This window comes from Sinocyclocheilus anshuiensis, unplaced genomic scaffold (assembly GCF_001515605.1).
Source record: "Sinocyclocheilus anshuiensis isolate Anshui unplaced genomic scaffold, SAMN03320099.WGS_v1.1 scaffold1531, whole genome shotgun sequence".
Taxonomy (NCBI): Eukaryota; Metazoa; Chordata; class Actinopteri; order Cypriniformes; family Cyprinidae; genus Sinocyclocheilus; species Sinocyclocheilus anshuiensis.
In genome coordinates, this window is record NW_015551200.1 from 1,018,037 (window position 1) to 1,040,478 (window position 22,442).

The window sequence follows — 22,442 nt, forward strand, 5'->3', positions numbered from 1 at the left end:
TGAGGAAAAAAAATTAACTTAAATGATTTTAGCAAATGGCTGCAATATAACAAAGAGTGAAAAATTGAAGGGGGTCTGAATACTTTCCGTACCCACTGTATATATAATAAACACAAATAAATAAATAATAATAATTTAACCTACACACAAAAAAAACTAAAGCAGATGAAGCTATAGCAATCAGTGGATGTATAGCTACAGTAATTCTATGTTAAATGCTAAATACATAATTCTGTGGCCTTACAAAAAAGGCAAAAAGCATGAAGGTCTGCAGCTAAACATGACCATCATTTGGGCATAAGTAGATTATACAAAAAAAGGTAAAACAATCGTACAAAGATCGTACAAATTCATTTAAACTAGCCAGCAAATCAGCAAAACATTGTTACGAATTGCCACTAAATTGTGTTGTAATATACATCTGTCAGTGTAAACAGTAAACTATTAAATTCAATTTAAAACTGGAATCAAATATTGCATTTTATATTCATTTAAATATTTTAAAAAGTTAAATAAAAAAATCACTGTGGACATGGCAATGAGTATGAAAATGAATAATGATTCAGTATATTTAGATGCAGAAAGGTGTGAAGAAACACGAAAACAGAAACAACTCTTGGTCTCTATTGTGTGTGTGTGTAACAATGTTGTTTTAATTGTAGTACGTCCTGTCCTGGTCAGCAGACTGTGTCCCTGAAGTGCAGCAGTGAGTACCTTACACTGTTGCTACATGTTATTGCTGCATGATAATGCTATCTAAGTCTAAACACTGTCTTACTTTCCCTCCTATTCTTTCTCTGTTTAGAGTGTGGAAAGCCACCAGGATCACGGATCATAGGGGGAAATGCGGCTGCTGACGGTCAGTGGCCATGGCAGGCCAGTCTGCATTTCCAAGGGTCTCACTCATGTGGAGGAACTCTGGTGGCTCCAGACTTCATCATTACCGCTGCTCACTGCTTCCCCAAGTCAGTATACATTACATTAGACAGATTTGATGACTAGTCTACATGTTGGAAACAATATCATGGCCGGTAATCCTAATTAAGTTTAATGAATACATTAGCAAACAATATGCAAAAAGCATGGCTGGATGAATAGATGAATGACTTTGCTTTTTTCTCCCTTTCTTAGAGAAACACTAGGCTCACAGTTGCCTAGTAACTGGAGAGTGTATATTGGTTTGGTGTCCCAGCTCCGGCTTCCCAGCCCATATAATTTAAAGCAAATAATTTTACATAAGAATTATGACCCAGCGACAAAAAACAATGATATTGCCTTACTAAAACTCAGTAAAACTGCCAGTAAGTTTATACACACACACATACACAGAATTATGAATACATAAGTACTCATGTGATGTATAATACATAAACTTTTATACAAATCATAGCTTAACTGACATAACCTTAGCTATTAACCATACACAGCACTGTCTAAATTACAGTACCATAAACAGATAAATCAAAGAGGCACTTCTGACCACTGACACGTTTTGTAAATACTGTTAAAAGGTAATATACAGCCTGTCTGCCTGCCTGTGTTTGGCCAGATGTTTCCTGCTGCCAAACAGTGCTGGACCACAGGTTTTGGAGTTACCAAGCAAGGGGCTGGTATGTAATGTATATGTAGGCCAATGTATTTTGTTGAGTTTGGATGTATTGATTTATGTATTAATAACGCTGGCCTTAACATGTGTGTTTGCAGATAGTAGTTCCACTCTTTTGATGGAGGTTGCAGTAAACCTGATAGCCTCAGCTGTGTGTAACTCACCTACTGTTTACGGCGGACGTATCACTGAGAACATGCAGTGTGCAGGAGATCTTAAGGGAGAGAGAGACTCCTGTCAGGTTAGACATGTTCTCATATTCAAAAGCTTAGAAATGCTGCCACCTTTTGGTACAATATTATATTGCAGTTTGAACTTTGTACTGTTTCATATGCTTTTAGTTCATCTTTATTATTTCTTCTTTTTCAATCTCCCTCTCTCTCCAGGGGGACAGTGGAGGTCCACTGGTGTGTAAAGTTGATGACAAATGGTATCTCACAGGCGTAACCAGTTGGGGAGATGGCTGTGGACAGCCGAACCGTCCAGGGGTCTACAGTGACGTAGGGCAACTTTTAATGTGGATATATGGCAAGATGCAGGTAAACACACTTTTGCATTTTTACATGCAAACACACATAATATTGTTCGTCATGAGTTAACATACTTATATTTCCTTTACAAACAGTCTCTTATCATTCTCTTTTTTCTATCCTTGTGTCTTTCTGGCTCCATTTGCTTAATTACAGCAAGAGCGACCATGACCTTCTACTACAACAATGAAGAACAAATCTCCACGTTGTGTAAACATTTTTATGTACTGAAATAAGTTTTCTCATTTTTTAAAATGACGGAGCGCACAGTGACATGCACTTTTGCAGTAAATATATATTTATGTAAAATTTTGAATTCATTATTTAAATAAGGAAGATGTAAATGTGTCTGTAAAATCTTTTATTTTGGGAATACTAGTGTTCTTAAATAAAAACATGGATTACAGTACTGAATCTATCTTGAAGAAAATGCCAGGACATTTAAGCTGTCCAATTCTGTCTAAATGCACTATATAGCCTATTGTGTATTATATGTACTGAGCAGATCTACTATTGAGGAGGAACTACTATTTCCTAGCAATACATGTTACATGTAAAGAGTTTCAATAATATTATAAACTGAATACAGTGGAGCAACATATTGAACTGAAGTCACTTTCACTCTGAGAGTAAAGTAATGGTTTTATTTTAGATTTTTGCTGAAAAATAAAACTGTATTACTGTTCTTGAAGACAATTTCTTTTCCGTCTAAAAGGTGAAAGTTGGCGGGATATTTTAACTTATTCATAATCATTAACTTTAGAAAGAATTCCCCACTTGGTCTTTTTTTTACACGCTGATAGATTTATTTTCCAACTTATTAAAATGAGAGAGAGAGAGAAAACTCACATCTGATTGTTCTTATTTGAAAACAAGAAAAAACTACTGAAGCAATCTGTTAGATTTACGAATACACCCACATGAAACTAAAGTGATTAGTTATGTATTTGTTCTACACTTTTTTATGTGTTCTTTAGGATATGACAGATAAATTTTTAACTACCCAATGAAATAGAACTAACAGATAAACGAACAGTCTCACTGTAATTTATTAACATAATTTAAGATGTATTAACATTACAAAAAGTGTACACTACACAATGTGTGTATATAATTTTTGTATTTTACATCATGAGTTATTTATTTATCTTATATCAGATTATCTGGCCTTCAAAGATTAAATCTGTCTCTGGTCTGCTTGTTTCTCAGTGAGCTTTAATGACCTTGTCAGCTTATTGCAAGGGCACATTCAGCACTGCTCAATGGTTAGATATTAAGAAATGGCCCAAAGGCTTGTTTATGCGCATGTTTTAAGGTTTACTGGATAAGACGGGTCAGAGCGAAGGGTTTGAAGGTCGTTATATAAACGAAACACACACTATTTCTCTCCTCCCTGTGGCTCTCACTGATTTGTCATTCGCTCCACCAGTTACAATTCCACCATCAGAGAGTTTAAGGAGCTCCCTGCACACATTCAAACTCCTCTTTGACTTACACCCTCACACACATATATCACAGTTCTGCAATTATCAACCCTGAAAGCTTTGAGATCCTGCAACACTGCTAAAGATGGGAGTGGGTAAGTTTGATTCAACTTTATATACTGTTTTGAAAATCAGTACTTAAAAACTAAAAGACCTGACCGTGTAGGCACTAAACTTTTAAGTATGTCTTAAAAAAAAAACATATCATATATCACACAAAAAAATTAAAATGATGTCATCTTTCACTCGCCCTTATGTTGTTACACACTTGTATGACTGACTTTTTTCTGCAGAACATAAAAGAAGATATTTTTAAAATTGTTAGAACAAACAATGTTTTGGTTGATTTTTGGGTCAACTGTCCATTTAACAAATTTAGACATGTATTAGAGAAAGTAAAATTAATATTTACACTAGGTTTAAAGTTAACATACCCGTTGTGTGTTCTCTTTTAAGAAAAACCTGAGTATTCAGATGCTGATTTCACCTATGGTAAGAATGTCTGATGCTTAATTATACCCCTTTAAATTAAAATGACAGGACTGTGAAATGATCATAAACTCATTTGAAAATGTGTATTTTGTGAGTGTGAATGTTGGACATTTGATTGCGTCTTATTTTACATATCTCAAACTAAGTAACAGTCCTGCTCTTAACAGCCAGTAAACAGAAGCTAAAGTTGTGCTTTACAACTATTAATGCAAAGTTTTTTTAGAAAAATTTTTGTGGATATCTTGTTTGTAACTATCTGTGTGTGCGCTTATGCCAGATTATGAGTTAATCAGAAGAGGTGGGCTGATCTTTGCAGCTGTTTTGTTCTGTTTGGGCATGGCTATCATATTCGGTGAGTATGGCTAGATTCATGCAATCTACAGCATGTCCTTTCTGCATACATTCTAATAAAAATACAAGCAAACACAGGAATGCACGCACACATCGTTTTTTTCCTTGTATAATCAAACGTTATCTTCTTTTCTGGCAGGCAAAAAGCTCAACTGTGGAAACAAGGCGTCTTCTAAGTAAGGCACATAAAATATTTATACAATAAAAGATACAATAAAAGACACACACACATTCTCCCTCTCTTACCTCTTGGTGTGTCTTCTCTATAGGCTTGAAGACAATGGTGATCTTTGACCTCTCCTTCATTAACCTTCACTGTGAGCATGCATATGCATTATCATACATGGTTACACTTTTGGCAAGCATATTCCTAGCAAGCATTACATCATGTTTTAAAAACTAAATGTCATGACTTTCTGTCAAGAAAGCTTTTTTAAATGGCTTTTAAAAGGTCATGGTCTTTCTTATTTCATTATTTCAGAAACTCTGAATGCATTACAGATTCACAACACATAAAAGTATATTAACAGAATTTTGATGGAAAAGATCCCCATTTATTCAATAACCAAATTCCAGTTCTCTTGCTCCGTTTTCTGCAGGTAAACGGACACCTCAGTAAATTCACCAAGGATGACCATTTTTTCAACGTACAGTGAAGATTTTTTTTCAGATAGTTAATTTTCATTCACAAGATCTATGTATACTGTCACAATAAAATAAAACTCAAATGATCCTTTCTGTGAAATCTACTGCAATTTTAAAGAACATTGTAGTGTCAAATAGTAGGCTATACGTCAAAATCTTGATAACTAAAAGCGAGATTTGACAATGAGCAGTTATTCACATGGTTTCAGAGCACGTGTTACACTCAGACGCATTATATTTTAAGATACTGCTTCACACAGTTATTTTTAGAACTGTATATACGATCACAATCATCTGCAACAACATCAATCACTCTGTCTTTGAAAGGATGCTGGTCGCCTTTAGGTCGGGCCTGCGTCCTCGCGCGCTAGAGCTCGGCTCTTGTAATTGGCTCAGCGCTGTGCTGTTTTCCATGCGCCACTGGGCGAGTCTCGGCTGTCTCCGTAACCCTCTTTCATCCTCAAAAAAGGAGAGCGAAAGAGGGCAGACTCAGAGTTGGGCTCGGGCGTAGGGACCGCCATTATTGGGAGGCTTGGACAACCACTTTCACCCTCACGCACAATGTATATATATCGTAACGTTTAAAGACATGCGTGGCCCAGATTGCTCGTGATTTGGCTACGAAAAACTGGATGTTTTGTCTCAGTGTAAAGGCATCGCTGCATGCCGTCTGCACACGGTAAATCAGCATTTTATGGGCACAACAAAGGGCATTATAACAGATCAAAACCAACGTGCTTAGGCCGGAGGAAGAAATTAAAACAAGCCCTTTTCTGCACGGAAACGACTGGCCTCCGAGAAAGGACATTCTTTGTTTGGATATGTTTAGCCGTCGGTGGATTTTCACAGCCGTTTCTATGCGAACACGAGATCAGTAAGTTGCGCCTGACAAAAATATCCCTTGGAAACTGCAAGTCTGTCAAACCACAATCAAACAGCCCCCACGGAATTTAATGTCCTCGGCTTTTTACGTAGTCTTTTGTTTTCCTTTCTTTATGGTTTCCAACAACACTGACCGAGCCGGTTGTAAGCCCTCTTGCGCTGGCCTGGAAGAGGGATTGAGAAGGGAAAGGGAGGACAGAGAAAGACACTGGTATGTATGTGTATTAACCCCGGCGTTTCATTAACCCAAGTATTAGCGAGCAAAGTAGACCGTGTCACCTACGTGACAGATTTCAGGCGATTAAGAAGCCTATAAATCGAATATCTTTAAATGAGTGGAGTACCTAGTAGCTACAGAAGGACAATTGTATCTACAAATACAAGTGAATACTGTCTATTGTGCAGGCAGCGCCTTGGTTGCACTGAAAACGGATTTATCTTGCGCTCTAATAATCTCAGAATGTTATAAATTGGCAGACTATTTTCTCACGTGATGTGCACCTAGTTAGTCGCTATGTAACGCTGCATTGTAGAATACACCAACGTAGATGAGTCGCGCTAATTTATTATAACTGCATACTCTGATTTAAATACGTGAGGAAAATGTCAAGAGTGTGTAATTTCTCTTGCAGCAGCACAGAGACAGTTGAGCCGCTCATAGGAAGGCAGTTCTGAACCATGACATCCCCATTACGTAGCTTTCTTGCTTAGGCTATGCTGGGCCTAGGCTTTGGGAGTGAAATACTTTAGCAGTTGCTTTTTTTAGGGTTCAGAACTTCACATGTGTATTTTGCTTGAAGAGTGTGCCGTAGGATGTCTTTATTTTGCCATGCACATACAACCACAACCGTGCTTGATGTATATTCAAGCCATATATTTCTCCGTGTCTAACAACACAGTGGGCTACAGCAAGTACAGGGAAGTCAGAACATCAGGTTGTGTCTTGGTGTGTGTTGAAGGTAAGTCTAAACAGCTGGTAGACTCAGATATCATGTAGCAATCAACCAGTATTGTCGCTAGCACGCACTTGGACTGCACCTGACCCGCCTGCGGATCGCCTACTTTGAGCTCTGTAGCCAGACAGAGTCTGTATTTGTGTTTTTAAGTCTACAACACCAGATATTGCATGAGGATTCACCAGCAAAACATTTCCTTCGTGTGGTACTGTACCACTAAAAGTAAACAGGAGTAATACATCGTCCAGGAATAGCTGTAGAAAACGCTATTTTAAATTGCCAAAAATTTTGTTATTGTATTTGGTACAGCACTAAGTGCTTTTTTGTCCTTTCTGAATCTTGAAAGCTCCAGTCCACATTCATTGTAATTGGATGGAAAACAGCAATCAACTATATTATTATAGTTAATAATAACTATACTAGGGGGTGATTACCTTTACTGCTATTTAAGGTTTTCTGTATTTATTATATTGTACCTTAGTATTTTGTATGTAGTATTGTGTAATCATACATTATACAACCTGATCCATATCTACAACCGGAATATCATAGAAGCTTAAATGAAGATTTAATGAATTTACGAACAGCTCAGAATGACTTGGAAACCTTCTAGTAACACCCTGGCAAAGTTTTTGAATTGAAAGTTGAACTGACAAGCACCAGTGACATTCAGATAATTAAATATTGTAAAAGTTGTCATTAATATGCTTTTGGCTGTAAGAATATGGGAGCCTTGGTATTTTATTTACAGTATTGAACTTTGAGATGTGAAGTGACTACTTCAGACAACAGAAGACTTATTTACTGCAAATGAACTAATCAGGAATTTCCTAAGTCTTTAAATAGCAGCACTAGCTAAGGATAACAGTAGATTAATTACATGCTGGCATTATTGCTTATGTCTGCTGTGTAAGAAAGCACCATTATTAAATGGCCAACCAGCATACTGTATGCAAGCAATGTGACCATTTAAATAATAACCATTTTAAGTGTTGTTTTGGAAATTGGGCAACTCGCAAAAACTAAACACAAAATAACCAGAAACTAGCGAACAGTATTCAAATTCAGTGTTCAAATTCAAAGCACATCATGAAACCAAGTGTTAATAGATGATTATGAAGGTCTGTGAAGTGAACTATTCTAACTATAGTAGTCAACATTTGAAGTGGATCAAAAAAGTTAATCAAAGTTGTCCTAAGACAAGAACGGGAGACAGAGTCTGTATTTGTGTTTTTAAGTCTACAACACCAGATATTGCATGAGGATTCACCAGCAAAACATTTCCTTCGTGTGGTACTGTACCACTAAAAGTAAACAGGAGTAATACATCGTCCAGGAATAGCTGTAGAAAACGCTATTTTAAATTGCCAAAAATTTTGTTATTGTATTTGGTACAGCACTAAGTGCTTTTTTGTCCTTTCTGAATCTTGAAAGCTCCAGTCCACATTCATTGTAATTGGATGGAAAACAGCAATCAACTATATTATTATAGTTAATAATAACTATACTAGGGGGTGATTACCTTTACTGCTATTTAAGGTTTTCTGTATTTATTATATTGTACCTTAGTATTTTGTATGTAGTATTGTGTAATCATACATTATACAACCTGATCCATATCTACAACCGGAATATCATAGAAGCTTAAATGAAGATTTAATGAATTTACGAACAGCTCAGAATGACTTGGAAACCTTCTAGTAACACCCTGGCAAAGTTTTTGAATTGAAAGTTGAACTGACAAGCACCAGTGACATTCAGATAATTAAATATTGTAAAAGTTGTCATTAATATGCTTTTGGCTGTAAGAATATGGGAGCCTTGGTATTTTATTTACAGTATTGAACTTTGAGATGTGAAGTGACTACTTCAGACAACAGAAGACTTATTTACTGCAAATGAACTAATCAGGAATTTCCTAAGTCTTTAAATAGCAGCACTAGCTAAGGATAACAGTAGATTAATTACATGCTGGCATTATTGCTTATGTCTGCTGTGTAAGAAAGCACCATTATTAAATGGCCAACCAGCATACTGTATGCAAGCAATGTGACCATTTAAATAATAACCATTTTAAGTGTTGTTTTGGAAATTGGGCAACTCGCAAAAACTAAACACAAAATAACCAGAAACTAGCGAACAGTATTCAAATTCAGTGTTCAAATTCAAAGCACATCATGAAACCAAGTGTTAATAGATGATTATGAAGGTCTGTGAAGTGAACTATTCTAACTATAGTAGTCAACATTTGAAGTGGATCAAAAAAGTTAATCAAAGTTGTCCTAAGACAAGAACGGGTATTGTTTTGGTTTTAGGACAACTTTGATGACAGGTTTTGATCCACTTCAGATGTTGGCTACTGTAGTTTTTTGAGTATTTACATAGTTGTGTAGGATTGCTAGCATAGAAATTGATCTATCAGTCTTATATTGAAATCCATAATCAGAACTTTTGCTTTTTTGATTAGAATTGTATTTCTTATTAATGTTTGTTTAGACTATCATTTCAATATTATTGAAGTACCGTTATTAGAAACATTGAAATGTATTTATGTAAATTGCAAGGTACATTAAGGGATTTAGTGTTTAATGTGGGGTTATACTATATGAATTGAATATCATCTTAATATCTGTGGGAACTTAAGTAGGTTAAAATGCTTTTAAATTTGCCTTTTGTGCCTTTCTCCCTCTTTTTCTCATTTAGGCTAGCCCCAATTCCTGCTTCTGCCTCTTCATGTCTCATCTCTGATTAGTACCCTCTAATATGGGCCGAACATACAAGCAGTTTTCTTGACCTGAAAGGATGATTGAAACATCGGAACTAAATCCTAAATTGTGAATCAAATACAGGGCCTTACTTCAACATTTTATGGACACGTTTTAAAGAGTCTGCCTCTGTTATCCTTTGGGGCATGGCAAGATGAATGCCCGTGTACGATGATGATGGCTAAAAAGCAAGAATCCCGAATGCCTATCTACAACCTCGTTGTTGTTGGCCTGTCAGGAACTGAGAAGGAGAAGGGGCAATGTGGAGTTGGCAAATCATGCCTTTGTAACCGCTTTGTCCGCCCTAGTGCGGATGACTTCCACCTTGATCACACTTCTGTGCTAAGTACAAGTGACTTCGGTGGCCGGGTTGTCAACAATGACCACTTCCTGTTCTGGGGAGAAGTGGGGAGAATTTTGGAAGATTGCGCAGACTGCAGAATGCATGTGGTTGAGCAGACCGAATTCATTGATGACCAGACGTTCCAGCCCCATCGCAGCACAGCCTTACAGCCCTACATCAAAAGAGCTGCCTCCACCAAACTGGCTTCTGCTGAAAAACTTATGTACTTCTGCACTGATCAGTTGGGACTGGAGCAAGACTTCGAACAGAAGCAAATGCCCGAAGGCAAGTTGCAGGTGGATGGCTTTCTGCTTTGTGTTGATGTCAGTCGTGGTATGAACCGCAGCTTTGATGATCAAATGAAATTTGTCACCAACTTGTACAATCACTTAAGCAAGACAAAAAAGCCTATCGTGCTGGTTCTCACTAAGTGTGATGAGGGTGTGGAGCGATACATCAAGGACTCTCATACCTTTGCCATTACAAAAAAGAACTTGCAGGTCGTTGAAACGTCGGCACGGTCCAACGTCAATGTTGATTTGGCTTTCCTTACCTTGATACAGCTCGTTGATAAGGGAAGAGGTAAGCCCAAGATCATACCTTACTTTGAGGCACTGAAACACCAGAGTCAACTAATTGCTTCTGCAAAGGACCGCTATGAGTGGTTAGTGAACCACATTGTGAAGAATCACAATGAAACATGGCCCAACGTTAGCCGACGAATGCAGACTTCACCTGAATACAAGGAGTATGTATTTTTAGAAGGTACGAGTAAGGCTAAAAAGCTATTTCAACAACACATTCACAGGCTAAAACAGGAACACATTGAAAGGCGTCGCAAAGCATACTTGAGCGCTCTTCCACTCGCCTTGAGTAGCTTAGTGTCCGAGTTGGATGAAATTGAGCATTTGAGTTGGTCAGGGGTCCAGAAGGTCCTCGAGTCTAAAAAAGACTTTGATCATTGGTTTGTGGTACTGGACGATGCACCATGGGAGGAAACGCCACATCTTGACAACATGGAGGATGAGCGTATCCCCTTTGATGTGCTAGACACCACGGCTGCTGAAATAATCTTTGATGCACACCTTGAACACTTGCGCAACGAATGCAAGTGTGCCCAGATGCGTCATGAGTTCAAAGCAAAATTAGCATCATCACCTTTCGTTACCCCTGGCAAACCCTGGGAGGAGGCTCGAAGCTTCATCATGAACGAAGACTTCTACCAGTGGCTTGAGGAGCCAGAATATTTGGACATTTATAACCGGCACCAGAAAGCAATCATCGACAGGGCAAAAGAGGATTTTCAGGAGCTTTTGCTGGAGTACTCTGAGCTCTTCTATGAACTTGAGGTAGATGCCAAACCTAGTAAAGAGAAGATGGGAGCAATTCAAGAAGTGTTAGGTGAAGAACAACGCTTCAAGACCCTTCAGAAATTACAAGCCGAAAGGGATGCTTTAGTACTGAAACACATCCATTTTGTGTATCACCCTACGAAGGAAACATGTCCGAACTGCCCACACTGTGTTGACAACAAAATTGAGCAAATACTAGCTTCGTGCTTCCCTGCACAGTACACTTCCTTTGGAAAGTCCAGTATGTTTGATGGAAAGGTAGATAGGATCAATCTTGTTATACTGGGCAAAGATGGTCTTGCCAGAGAATTAGCCAATGAGATTCGGGCATTGTGTACCAATGACGATCATTATATGCTTGAAGGTAGAATGTATGAGCTTGTCCTTCGGCCCATTGAGGGTAATGTTAGACTTCCTGTCAATTCATTTTATACATCCACATTTACTCCCCATGGATGCCTGTGTTTGTACAATTCAAAAGAGTCCTTGTCATACATTGTTGAAAGTATTGAGAAGTTGCGAGAGTCCACACTTGGCAGAAGGGACAACCATATGGCTCAGCTTCCCCTGTCACTCTTACTAGTAAACAAAAGAGGTGTTGGAGGACTGGGTGACATTGGTGGTGAGACTGCTCAAGCATTAATCTCACAGGGTCAGCAGGTAGCCATAAAACTGCAGTGTAACTACCTGGAACCTGCCTCCCCAGGCATTGGCTATGGGCGAAATGTAAATGAAAAGCAGATCAATCAGGTCTTGAAGGTTCTACTTGAAACAAGGAGGACATCTACATTTCGTAGCTGTTCTCCACCTGCACCTCCACTGCCTCCATGTATTCGAGAATTACAGCAGGATCAGAGTCCAGAGGCTGAATTGCGTATTGTCATGTGCCTAATGTGTGGAGACTCCTATGACATTGATCAACTCCTTGCACCATTCCTGCTTCCTCAGCATTGCAGGCCGACCTCTCCTCAGACAAGTGGCACTTCAGTGCTGCTAGAACAAACAATTGGTGGTCACAAGCATACAATTGAACTGTCTCTAATGTCATACCACGCTTCTTTTGCCACTCGTAAGAGTCGGCTGGTGCATGGCTACATTGCTGTATACTCTGCTAGCCGCAAGGCTTCTTTTGAAACCCTGTGTGCCTTTTTGTGTAAGGTTCAGGACATTGTCCCAGTTCAGCTGCTTGCAGTGGGGGAAACCCAGACTGAGCTTCTGGACTCTGAGTCTGCTCATGAGTTGCTAGTCCAAGGTGAAGAACTGGCCCGTGAACTTGATGGACGGTTTTGCAGTATTGTCTGTGGCACTGGAGGAGTTGTTGGAGGACTACACAAACTAGACCTTTTGGAACAATTTTTCACAGAGGTATTAGAAAAGAGAACTATTGTTGAGGCCAGTCATATGTATGAAAACGTCGCAGAAACCAGTAGCACAAATGAGAATGTGTATTCGCCACACTGTGGCTCCTCAAGCCCTGTAACAATGCTGTTAGATTCTGAGGAAGACATGGAAGCTTCCCCGCCTTACCATGATGGCACACTCACCTCTCACGGTGGATTCAAATTGCCTGACCTGGACTCAGGTGACACATTCTCTGTGATCTCTGACCTTAGCACCTTTGAGAACAAGTTAAATAGTAAAGTTCCTCCACAAGTAAGACCCAAACCTAGTGTCACATTTGACCTTAGAAAAACAAATTTTAATCCGTATGTGGATGCAGTCAGCCATCGCCGTTCCCTTACATCCAATGTGACGTGGCCTCTAGGAGGAGATTATGATCCTTCGGACTACGCTGAGCCAATGGATGCTGTCTCTAAACCCCGCCCCAGCTATGAGGACAGCATATATTCTGTGCCACATGACAGCACACAGGGCAAAATTATTACCATCCGCAATTCCAATCGGATCCACTCTAATGGAGGAGGCAATGGTTCAGACAGTGAAGGGGATGGCAGTTCATTGGAGAGACGTCGCAAGTTCTCCGCTGCACGGGTGAAGCCACGTCTCTACCGTGATCGTTCCAAACGTCTGGGGAAGTTCAGCAGTTTCCGCACTAGTTTTTCCATTGGTAGCGATGATGAGATTGGCACTCTCTCAAGGTCAAAAGATGATGATGTTTCAGGACTAAAGGCAGACATACTCAATGAAGAAGGAGAAGATCCCAAAAAAAGGAACATACTGAAAAGTCTTCGCAGACCAGGCAAAGTAAGATTGATTTATTTACTAATTTTACATGGCTTTTAAAAAAAGTATGCTCGTCTGTTTTTAACATTGTAATATTTAATTTAATTGCTGTTATTGGAGGCTTCATTAAGGAGTCAAAACTAGTGGTCGACCGATATGGGTTTTTTGACTGCCGATATCTTGGAAAGCAGGATGGCCGATTATTTTAATTAATATTTAAGAAATTTGAAATCATTTGAAAATGGATTAAAAATAATTGTGTAAAATAAACAGACTTATACTTTAGAAGACAAAGCATTTTTCACAAATAAATATTTAATAAATATCTAATTGAAAAGGAATTAACCAACAGGGCACTCAGTATTCTGGGAAGTTTGTGTGCATTGGGAATCTTTTTTTTTTTTCAAATAAAGTCAAGGTAACACTCATTTTACATACAGCACGCAATGAAAATGACATGAATATGACAGTGGGCAAGTGCATAAAGCACAGCATAATTTGAAATCACGAGTTTAAAGTTTGTCGATCGCACGTCTCCAGTGAAGCTGAACTCTCTTCCTATCCACATTAAATTCGCACGGATCGACCGTCACGCAGAGAACACGCGATCATGCAGGATACACATGCATACTTCACAAGATCTCAACTAGATTCGACTAAGTCTGCAAGGTTTGTGAAACTAAATGTTAATTAGTCATTCAAAGATTTGTTTAAATGATATAAATGCGTATTTGCTGAATGCTGACGGCAAACGAGAAAGTATTATAATGTTTGCCTTTCTATTACTAATAATATTAAAGCAATCGTTATAATACTTTTTTGTATACATTTTAATTCCTTTGTTTAACAGTTCTGATTATTAGATAGACTTATCCATATTAGACAGAACTGAACGACAGCGACCAAGAGGGAGAATGTGAGCACTGTGTGCGCGGGCGCTGCCGTTCTCAGCGCCATCAAAATAAAAGTCCCGCCTTGGACACATCGGCCAAACAGAAAAACTTGGCGGCCGATGCCGATATTTGAAAAATGCCAAATATCGGCTGATATATCGGTCTTGGCGATATGTCGGTCGACCACTAGTCAAAACCATACTAATTGTCTTGTGCAATTGTCAAATAAGCTGTATCTGTCTTGCTGTTTGGCAGAAAACAAGACCAAAGCCTCGTCATTCTATCTCTAAGCCTTTGGAGAGTAACTACTTTGGGGTGCCCTTGGTCAATGTGGTTTCCCTTGAACGACCTATTCCAGTTTTCATTGACAAGTGTATTCGTTATATTGAGGCCACAGGTACATTTGCTGCTGCTGTTTCACCATCATTCTTATCCCATAACAGTTGTGCTTAGGGAACCATATAAGCTTATCATTATTGCAGTGTCCAGTTAAAATTAGATGCTTAATGGGCTGTAGCTGTCATAAATCACACCACAGCATAGTTTTGCACATAGTTCACTCTTTTTCCTGACTGGGTTTCAGTTATGGTCTGACAATGAAGATTGTAGAACCATATTAATTTTTTTTTTTTTTTCATTTTAGCATTTTTAATAGCCAGAAACCATATATTAGACCTGTATGTAGTAGCAGTTTGTAGAATTATCTTCAACACTTCAAAAAGTGTTCTGGCAGTGATTAGTACTTAATTTCTTAAAATGCTTACAATAAGTCATAGAAAGAAGATTTGCATTAAAATGATCTTGTTAATCAACACTCTCTCTCTCAGGTCTGACAACAGAGGGTATCTACAGGGTAAGTGGGAATAAGGCGGAGATAGAGAGCGTGCAGAGACAGTTCGAACAGGGTAAGTTCAGAAGAATTTCAATAAAATTGTTGTGGGTTACAGTTGTTGGTATGATGGTGGATTGTCTTATGGTGTTAAGGCATGTATTGTTACATATAGTTTGTATGAGTGCATGTTAACAGAAAGTACAAGCTTTTAATGTAAAATGTATTTTGTGTTTTGTTATTTCCACACACGCAAAATCATATTGATGGATAAGCTCTGACTACCGCTCATGTTCTTCTTTGATTCCTTTCTTGCTTCCCTTATTTTATCGCTCTCACTTTGTTCATTTATTAATTTTTCATTCCTCTTAGACCACAATCTGGACCTTGTGGAGAAGGACTTCACTGTGAATACAGTTGCCGGAGCAATGAAAAGTTTCTTCTCTGAGCTGCCTGAGCCTCTGCTTCCTTATAGTTCACAGGAGGAGCTGGTGGAAGCTTTCAGTAAGATTTCACTTAGCATTCTATAAAAGCTTTTGTGAAGAATATAATATTGTAAATGAATTTTCTTGAATTCTAAAATAATAAATTGTTTCATGCAGAGGAAGCAAAATTGGATGTTAAGTGATCCATAACACCATGCCTGTCTAAGCCTGTGGAATAATCAAGTTTATAATTTTTTGCACATAGAAATTAATGATCGAGAACAGAGGCTTCACACAATGAAGGATGTGTTAAGACGATTTCCCAGGGAGAATTTTGATGTCTTCAAATATGTAATGAGCCATCTAAACAAGTGAGTTTAAAAACCACCTGCAGTTGCTAACTATTGGAGATCAGTTAAAGGGAAGAGACATCAAATCTCTGTTTTTCTTTCTCTCTCTCAGGGTTAGTCAGTGGAACAGAGTCAACTTAATGACTAGCGAGAATCTCTCCATCTGTTTCTGGCCAACACTGATGCGGCCAGATTTCACCTCTATGGATGCCCTGACAGCCACACGCACCTACCAGACAATCATCGAGACATTCATCCATCAGTGTGCTTTCTTCTTTTACAACCAGCCTCCTGCTGAGTCACCCACTGGCCCCTTCGGACCCCCTGGACCACTGGTGCCCTCTGGATTGCCCCCATCCCCCACAGCCTACCCTTCTTATTGCCCTCCAACCCCACATTTTGCACCCCTTCTGCAATCCCCACCACATTCTCCCCCCCAGAGCCCACACACGGCCCCTGGAGAACCACAGACACTGTGAGATGGGGAAAATCACGTGGCCCGTTATTTAGTGAACAACATACACAAACACTTGCTTGCACACACTTGCAATGCATGCATACACATCTACATTCATGTTCTGCACACACATCTAAAAGCCTCTAAAACATGTAGCTTGTTTAGGTCAGTGTTGTATGTAAAAAAAATTGTTCTGAGCTCTCTGTCCTGCTCCTGGAAATCCACCTTTCTGCAGAATTTAGTTCCAACCTGTTCTAACAAACGTCTGTAATTTTTAATGTACCATAAACCTTGACTATCTGGTTCAGGTGTGTTTGATTAGGTTTATATCTAAACTCTTTGTTGTACAGAGCACCTTTATCTACAGTTATTAACACATATCACACACAAAATGAAGGTCTGTTAAAAAATTCTTTTTAAAGGGTGTAACCAACAAAGACTCCAATCACCATGTCAGCACTGCCCTTCATGTAGTTTATTACAGAAGGGGGATGGTGTTATTTTTTAGAGTGAATATAGATGTTCTAATCAAGAAGGATACAAACGGTTTTGAAGGATTTTCTTGTTTTCTTCTTTCAGTAGAAGGCATTTACATTTCATTTTACAACAGTACCTGCTCTTTTCTCTCCTGCTCTCTCTCTCTCTCTTTATGTCTCCTTATGGATCTGTGGTATGGAGGACACTATAGTCATGAATGAAATCACTTTAGCAGCAACCATATTCACCACTTTGCCTGGCTGTTGTGTTCCACTCTACCATTATTGGTTTCTACCCTATGCCTATTTTGTTATATGAACTTTAAATATACCATGGATTTCGGAGGATGTTTTTATTCCTTGCTTTAAAGACTTGAAGTTCTGACACCTGATAGGCTAGAAGGTGATGTTGATGAGGATTTGCTTTGCTGAGTGTCTCCTATGGATCTTTGCTCATAAATTCACCTAATGGGAGCATATGTGCCCTTTCTCTGAAGGCTGGGATTTAAATGGCAGCGATATCACGTGGTTTTAGGGAATGCACTTCCAGTTAGCGCTGGTGTGGGGCTCAAGATCACTGAGACTGCAGATTTACTCTGACCCTTAACCATTAGACTCTGAATCAGCAATTCAAAACCCTCACACCTTAATTTTGGACTCAAAAACATACGTTGAAGGCCTTTTACTGATGCCCAGTTTGACTGTTTTACGAACTCCATTGTTTTTACTTAATAATCTAAAGCACTTTTTTGTCTTTTTATATAGACCTGTATTGCGACACTGAATAATAATTGGTTCTCATTTTTGCCATTGTGTTTAAAAGATCAATGGACCTTTTCAAGGTGAATGTAGAGTGGTCACAGATTAAGCCTAATCCTGGACTGAAGTTTACTCTTGATGATTCTACATTCATATTAGTATGTCTTTTGTCCTCTATTAGTATGTTTTTTGGACCTCTTGTACAGTCTAAAGTTTGACTAACATGGACCTTAATTCACCTTTTTTTCCATTGTCTTCTCCATGTGACTGGATTAGAATGACACAATTTGCCTCTTCTGCTTCTACCATCTCCATGTTCTGTCTAAACTCTTCTGGACAAATCCATGATGTATAATGATACAATGATTAATCGAATGTGTTGATTGTATGTATATTACCTTATTGTTTTCTCTTAAACCACAAAGCTTCTGATGTGAAGGAAATTATTCCTAAACATATTTTGCTTGAAATGCCACTTCCTTTTTCTATCCAGCCAAGGTAGAAAAGCTGAAGTACCAAAGTAGTGCATATGGCAAATCTTTGATTATTAGACAGCGCTTTTGTTCAAGATCCTCTTCATTCTGTGTATTTGCTGCTTTTCTACCAGGCTGAACAAAACTGAAAGTATCCCCACTTTACTTGAAGTGTAATATTTTCCTTTCATATAAAGATTTCCAGCAAACTGCTTGAAAACGCTTGAATTAGCAACTAGTCCAGATGTTGATACAGCCATCTCTGTGTGTTATACTTGTAAGAATGCAGTTTTTCTTCAAGCTAATGTGATTAGTCAAGAAAATGATGGATAACTGTGATGGTTATCATAATGGTTAAAAGATTTGAGGCCCTTTAAGAGTGCCACAAAACATTCTGTTAAGTAGAAGTAGAACTTCTTTGGATTTTACTTTTGTTTTGGATTTAGATTTTCTCCTAAAAGTCTGAGTATGAAAACTTGTTCATCTCTGCCCATTGTTGCATTGTGTTAAAGCCAGATTTTGGAATACTGGTGAAAAAAAAGAAAAGAAGAAGAAGAAGCCCTGATTAGTTGTGATGGTGCAACATTAGGAGTCATTTAAACAATCAAAATGTGTGAAAGTGCGCCTCACAACACCTGACCTGCTGAATTTACTAATAAACTTTACCTAGAAACTGCTAAGTAAGCATTAGTCAAAATTCTGGGTTGCATGTGACAGTTGTGAAAATTCTGATCTCACACTTTAAATACTGTAATTGTAACATGAATTGATCAGAATGATTGAGATGAAATCTTCTACAGAATCTTTTATATAATTTTAAATTCACCAAAAAAAACAAAACATTGTAATCAGAAAAAGTCTGACCCAAATCAGTTGTACTGTCTGAATGCAAGATAGATCAAGGGTCAGTCCATAATAATTCAACAACTCTTGCTCTTTGTAAATGAATGTTCTGCTACCCTCTTGTGGCCATAAGTTAATCCGCAGGTATATTTAATAAATGTATGAGTGCATGAAACAATGATAGCCCAGTTACCTGACTGAAAATGTGAATTAAAGAGAAAAACTTCTAGATATTTGATATTTGTATCTGGGCTAGTTTGTGGGAGAAGGATCTAGACTCTTGACCACTGACACACACACCTACCACTTTGTTTCATCCATTTCCTGGTGCCTTTAGTTTCTATTAATTAGCAGAGCAGCTCTCTCTGCTGTGAGTAGTTGGTTTATTTTATTTCATGTTGGGGGGCAAAAAACAAACTTTGTTATGCTTTTTAAAAAGTTTGAGAGAAAAAAAGGTTGTAAGGTGGCGTCTGAGATACGTAGCTGACAGTGGCTTTTTTCATGTGACTCACTTGGTATTGTTTGTACCACTCAAATGAAGGACATTTCAGAATCACTGTAGTGGTGGCCTGGTTGTGTGTTAGAAGTGCAAAACACACTGCCTTTTAGTTGACTGTAATCTAACCTGTTGTTTCTTTCATATATGAACAAAAGAAAAAAGTATTGGTGCTTAGTCTCTTGCTTCTTGTTTAAGCTTCTTTTTTTTAATGGTGTTTGGCAAGTATAATAGCATGCATGACCGAAGATCTATACAGGGAGGCTTTTGCTGGTTTCAATATTCAGAATATGAGTCTGATTAAAAATATGTATTTAATTATGATGGAAAAAAAACAGCAAAATTATCCTGTGATGAAGGAGGGTCAGGAGGGCTTTAAATAAATGAGAACAAACAATAAATCAATTTTGTTAAATGTATAATGTTCTCAATTTTTGTGTTTCTAACTGAGCTTACTTTAGACATGCTTTATATTATGTATATTGAATATTTTGTCATTAATACTGGTTATATACTACAGTTCAAATGTTTGGGGTTGATGAGACATACATTCTTTTTTGCTCACCAAGGCTAGATTTATTTTTTTCATAAATAGAGTAAAAACCAATAATATTGTGGAATATTCCCATTTATATTTATCTGTCTAAATGGATGATGCCACTGTATATTTTCCAACCTACTGTTGTATTCAAAAAGAGGTCATGAAAACAGACTTCTCAGATTATTATTTAATATTTATAATCATCACATATGTGGCTATACAGTATATAGTCAGAATTAAATGTGTAAAAAGTTGCATACGTTTTGGTTGGACATTGTTACACAGAATTAGAGAAATATCAACCTCAGAATGATTACAGTTCATTTTTATTACAAAAAAAAAAAAGTTAATTTTAACTTTTAGAAAATGTTAAAAATTAAAAAGGCCTTCTACTATAATATATCTTTTGAAAAAGGATCACAATCTTGCAACTGTACCACTAGTTTACAAAGCCATATTGTGTTTTTGTTTTTTTGCCTTGTCCCTAGTCAATGTTGCACCAAAATCTAGTTTTTATGACCATTTTCACATCTCTGGCCCTCAGAATTAAACAAGCTGTTTTGCTATTATACCCTTAAGTCTTTCATTAGTAAATTATGTCTGTTATGATGGGCTAACCCAGGGTTTGGCTGGATAGATTGTTAGACTTAGGCTCCACTCTAGGGGCCTCGTTTATAAAACGTGTGTACGCACAGATTTGATCGTAGAGTGTGCGTAGAGAGAGAGCAAGTGCAAATCCTGGCAGCGGCAGGTCGTAGCGCCACTTCCGGTGGCATCCCCAGCTGCCACTGGCAGCTGCCAGAGTTCGTGGCAGCTACCACGGCTATGTATAATCGTTTTCTTAAATTCATCATTTATTTAATCATTTAAATGATAATTTAATAATTTTCAAAGTTTTTAAATTCCTTGTTTTATTGTTGTGATTATTGTTTTCTTTTATTTTATGTAAAGCACTTTGAATTACCATTGTGTATGAAATGTGCTATACAAATAAACTTGCCTTGCCTTGCCTTGCCTAAAATGATGATGCAAAGTTCCCACAATTTTATTATTATTATTATACTGTACATTTTATGTATCAGTTGCCAGGAGTCAAAGGCAGCTGCCACTATTCGTTTCTGGCAGCTGCCACGGTCTTTCTCGCCGTTTTGCTGTTTGTTCGGTAAAACTACACTGTGTACACTACACTGAACAAAATTATAAACGCAACACTTTTGTTTTGCCCCCATTTTTCATGAGCTGAACTCAAAGATCTAAGACTTTTTCTATGTACACAAAAGGCCTATTTCTCTCAAATATTGTTCACAAATCTGTCTAAATCTGTGTTAGTGAGCCAGATTTGAGGAAGAATAAGTCATCCTTCAGGATCATAAATAAAAAAAATAAATCAAAGATAAAAATACATTAAAAAATCAAGTGTCTCAATTAAAATGGTCTCATGATTATTTTAATATATACTGAAGTGCACATCTTTCGAAGGAAAGAAAAGGTAGAGGATATTTTTTCATTGTGGGTGTTCATACTCTTTGTATAACATCTCTAAATACATTCTTCCTGTCATGACATTAGGGGATTTCCATGTCAAGCTGATGCCATTGTAATTAGGTACCGATTTTCTTTTTTTTCCCCCCGGTGTTGCAGAGATCAGAACAGGTGAGGACACAGAAAGCATCGAAGAGGTAAGACATTTTTAACAACAGCCCATTTTTAACAACAGCCTCCCACCCCCCAAAAATTAACCTCACTTGATTTATTCAGTGGCAACACCTAAATGGGGGAAGCCTATAACCCATTCACAAACATCAATAGTCATTTACTCATCATCCCATCACTACATATACCATGCTCATTCTGTTTGTCTTTGCTGCAGTATTATTCGATTCTGATGTTTGTTTAATGTTGTTAAGGTTACATCGTGTTATCTGTTCCCTGTGTTTTGGATTACCTTTTGCCACGTTTCTGTTCTGTTCTGTTTATTTTATACTTTAATAAACTGCACTTGGATCTATCCTTGTTTTCTCCTGGCATTCCGTGACGTGTTTGTGCGTATACAGTATTGGCTAGCGGCAGCAGCAGTTTTAACATTAAGTGACATGACATCTGGCAGTCCTTATGTGTGTGTATGTTCTTTATGGGAAAATGCTTATGCGATTTAGCTTATTGGGTTCACATTCTGATCGTATCTGCTTGCTGGTATATAATAGGCATCATCAAATATTTTATTTACAAACAAAACAGTGTAGTTTACAGCAGAAACGGCGATAAACGATCGTGACTCCTGCCAAGAACTCTGGCAACTGATACATACAA

The 22,442-nt window shown here is 37.9% G+C and overlaps 3 protein-coding genes across 6 annotated transcripts in view; all 3 read left to right on the top strand.

Annotated features, from left to right (window-relative positions):
- The window catches only part of tmprss13b (transmembrane serine protease 13b), a 7,302-nt gene extending 4,465 nt beyond the window's left edge, over positions 1-2,837 (top strand). Inside the window, exons 7-13 of one of the 2 annotated variants that reach the window (XM_016453590.1) lie at positions 663-706; positions 806-965; positions 1,132-1,301; positions 1,512-1,610; positions 1,705-1,847; positions 1,993-2,145; positions 2,293-2,837. In XM_016453590.1, the coding sequence (XP_016309076.1) occupies positions 663-706; positions 806-965; positions 1,132-1,301; positions 1,512-1,610; positions 1,705-1,847; positions 1,993-2,145; positions 2,293-2,307 (784 nt within the window). In that variant the 3' untranslated portion in view covers positions 2,308-2,837. Of the gene's footprint in view, positions 1-662; positions 707-805; positions 966-1,131; positions 1,302-1,511; positions 1,611-1,704; positions 1,848-1,992; positions 2,146-2,292 lie in introns of those variants that run through there. The other variant, XM_016453591.1, reaches the window with a different exon arrangement.
- A 697-nt stretch (positions 2,838-3,534) lies between these two features.
- fxyd2 (FXYD domain containing ion transport regulator 2) lies at positions 3,535-5,187 on the top strand. Of its 2 annotated transcripts, none has more exons than XM_016453592.1 (6): positions 3,535-3,715; positions 4,077-4,112; positions 4,390-4,464; positions 4,603-4,639; positions 4,733-4,746; positions 5,063-5,187. In XM_016453592.1, exons 1-6 carry the CDS (start codon positions 3,706-3,708, stop codon positions 5,080-5,082), a joined length of 192 nt encoding a protein of 63 aa, XP_016309078.1. In that variant the 5' UTR covers positions 3,535-3,705; the 3' UTR covers positions 5,083-5,187. The 2 variants fall into 2 exon arrangements, with proteins under 2 accessions (XP_016309078.1, XP_016309079.1); XM_016453593.1 differs by having other exon boundaries at positions 4,733-4,780; positions 5,063-5,168.
- Positions 5,188-5,449: 262 nt separating this feature from the next.
- Positions 5,450-19,078, top strand: arhgap35b (Rho GTPase activating protein 35b). 2 transcript variants are annotated; one of them, XM_016453639.1, is made up of 8 exons: positions 5,450-6,201; positions 6,623-6,949; positions 9,650-13,611; positions 14,739-14,880; positions 15,311-15,388; positions 15,685-15,816; positions 16,003-16,108; positions 16,200-19,078. In XM_016453639.1, exons 3-8 carry the CDS (start codon positions 9,883-9,885, stop codon positions 16,564-16,566), a joined length of 4,554 nt encoding a protein of 1,517 aa, XP_016309125.1. In that variant the 5' UTR covers positions 5,450-6,201; positions 6,623-6,949; positions 9,650-9,882; the 3' UTR covers positions 16,567-19,078. The 2 variants fall into 2 exon arrangements, with proteins under 2 accessions (XP_016309125.1, XP_016309124.1); XM_016453638.1 differs by lacking the exon at positions 6,623-6,949.
- Positions 19,079-22,442: the final 3,364 nt, after the last annotated feature.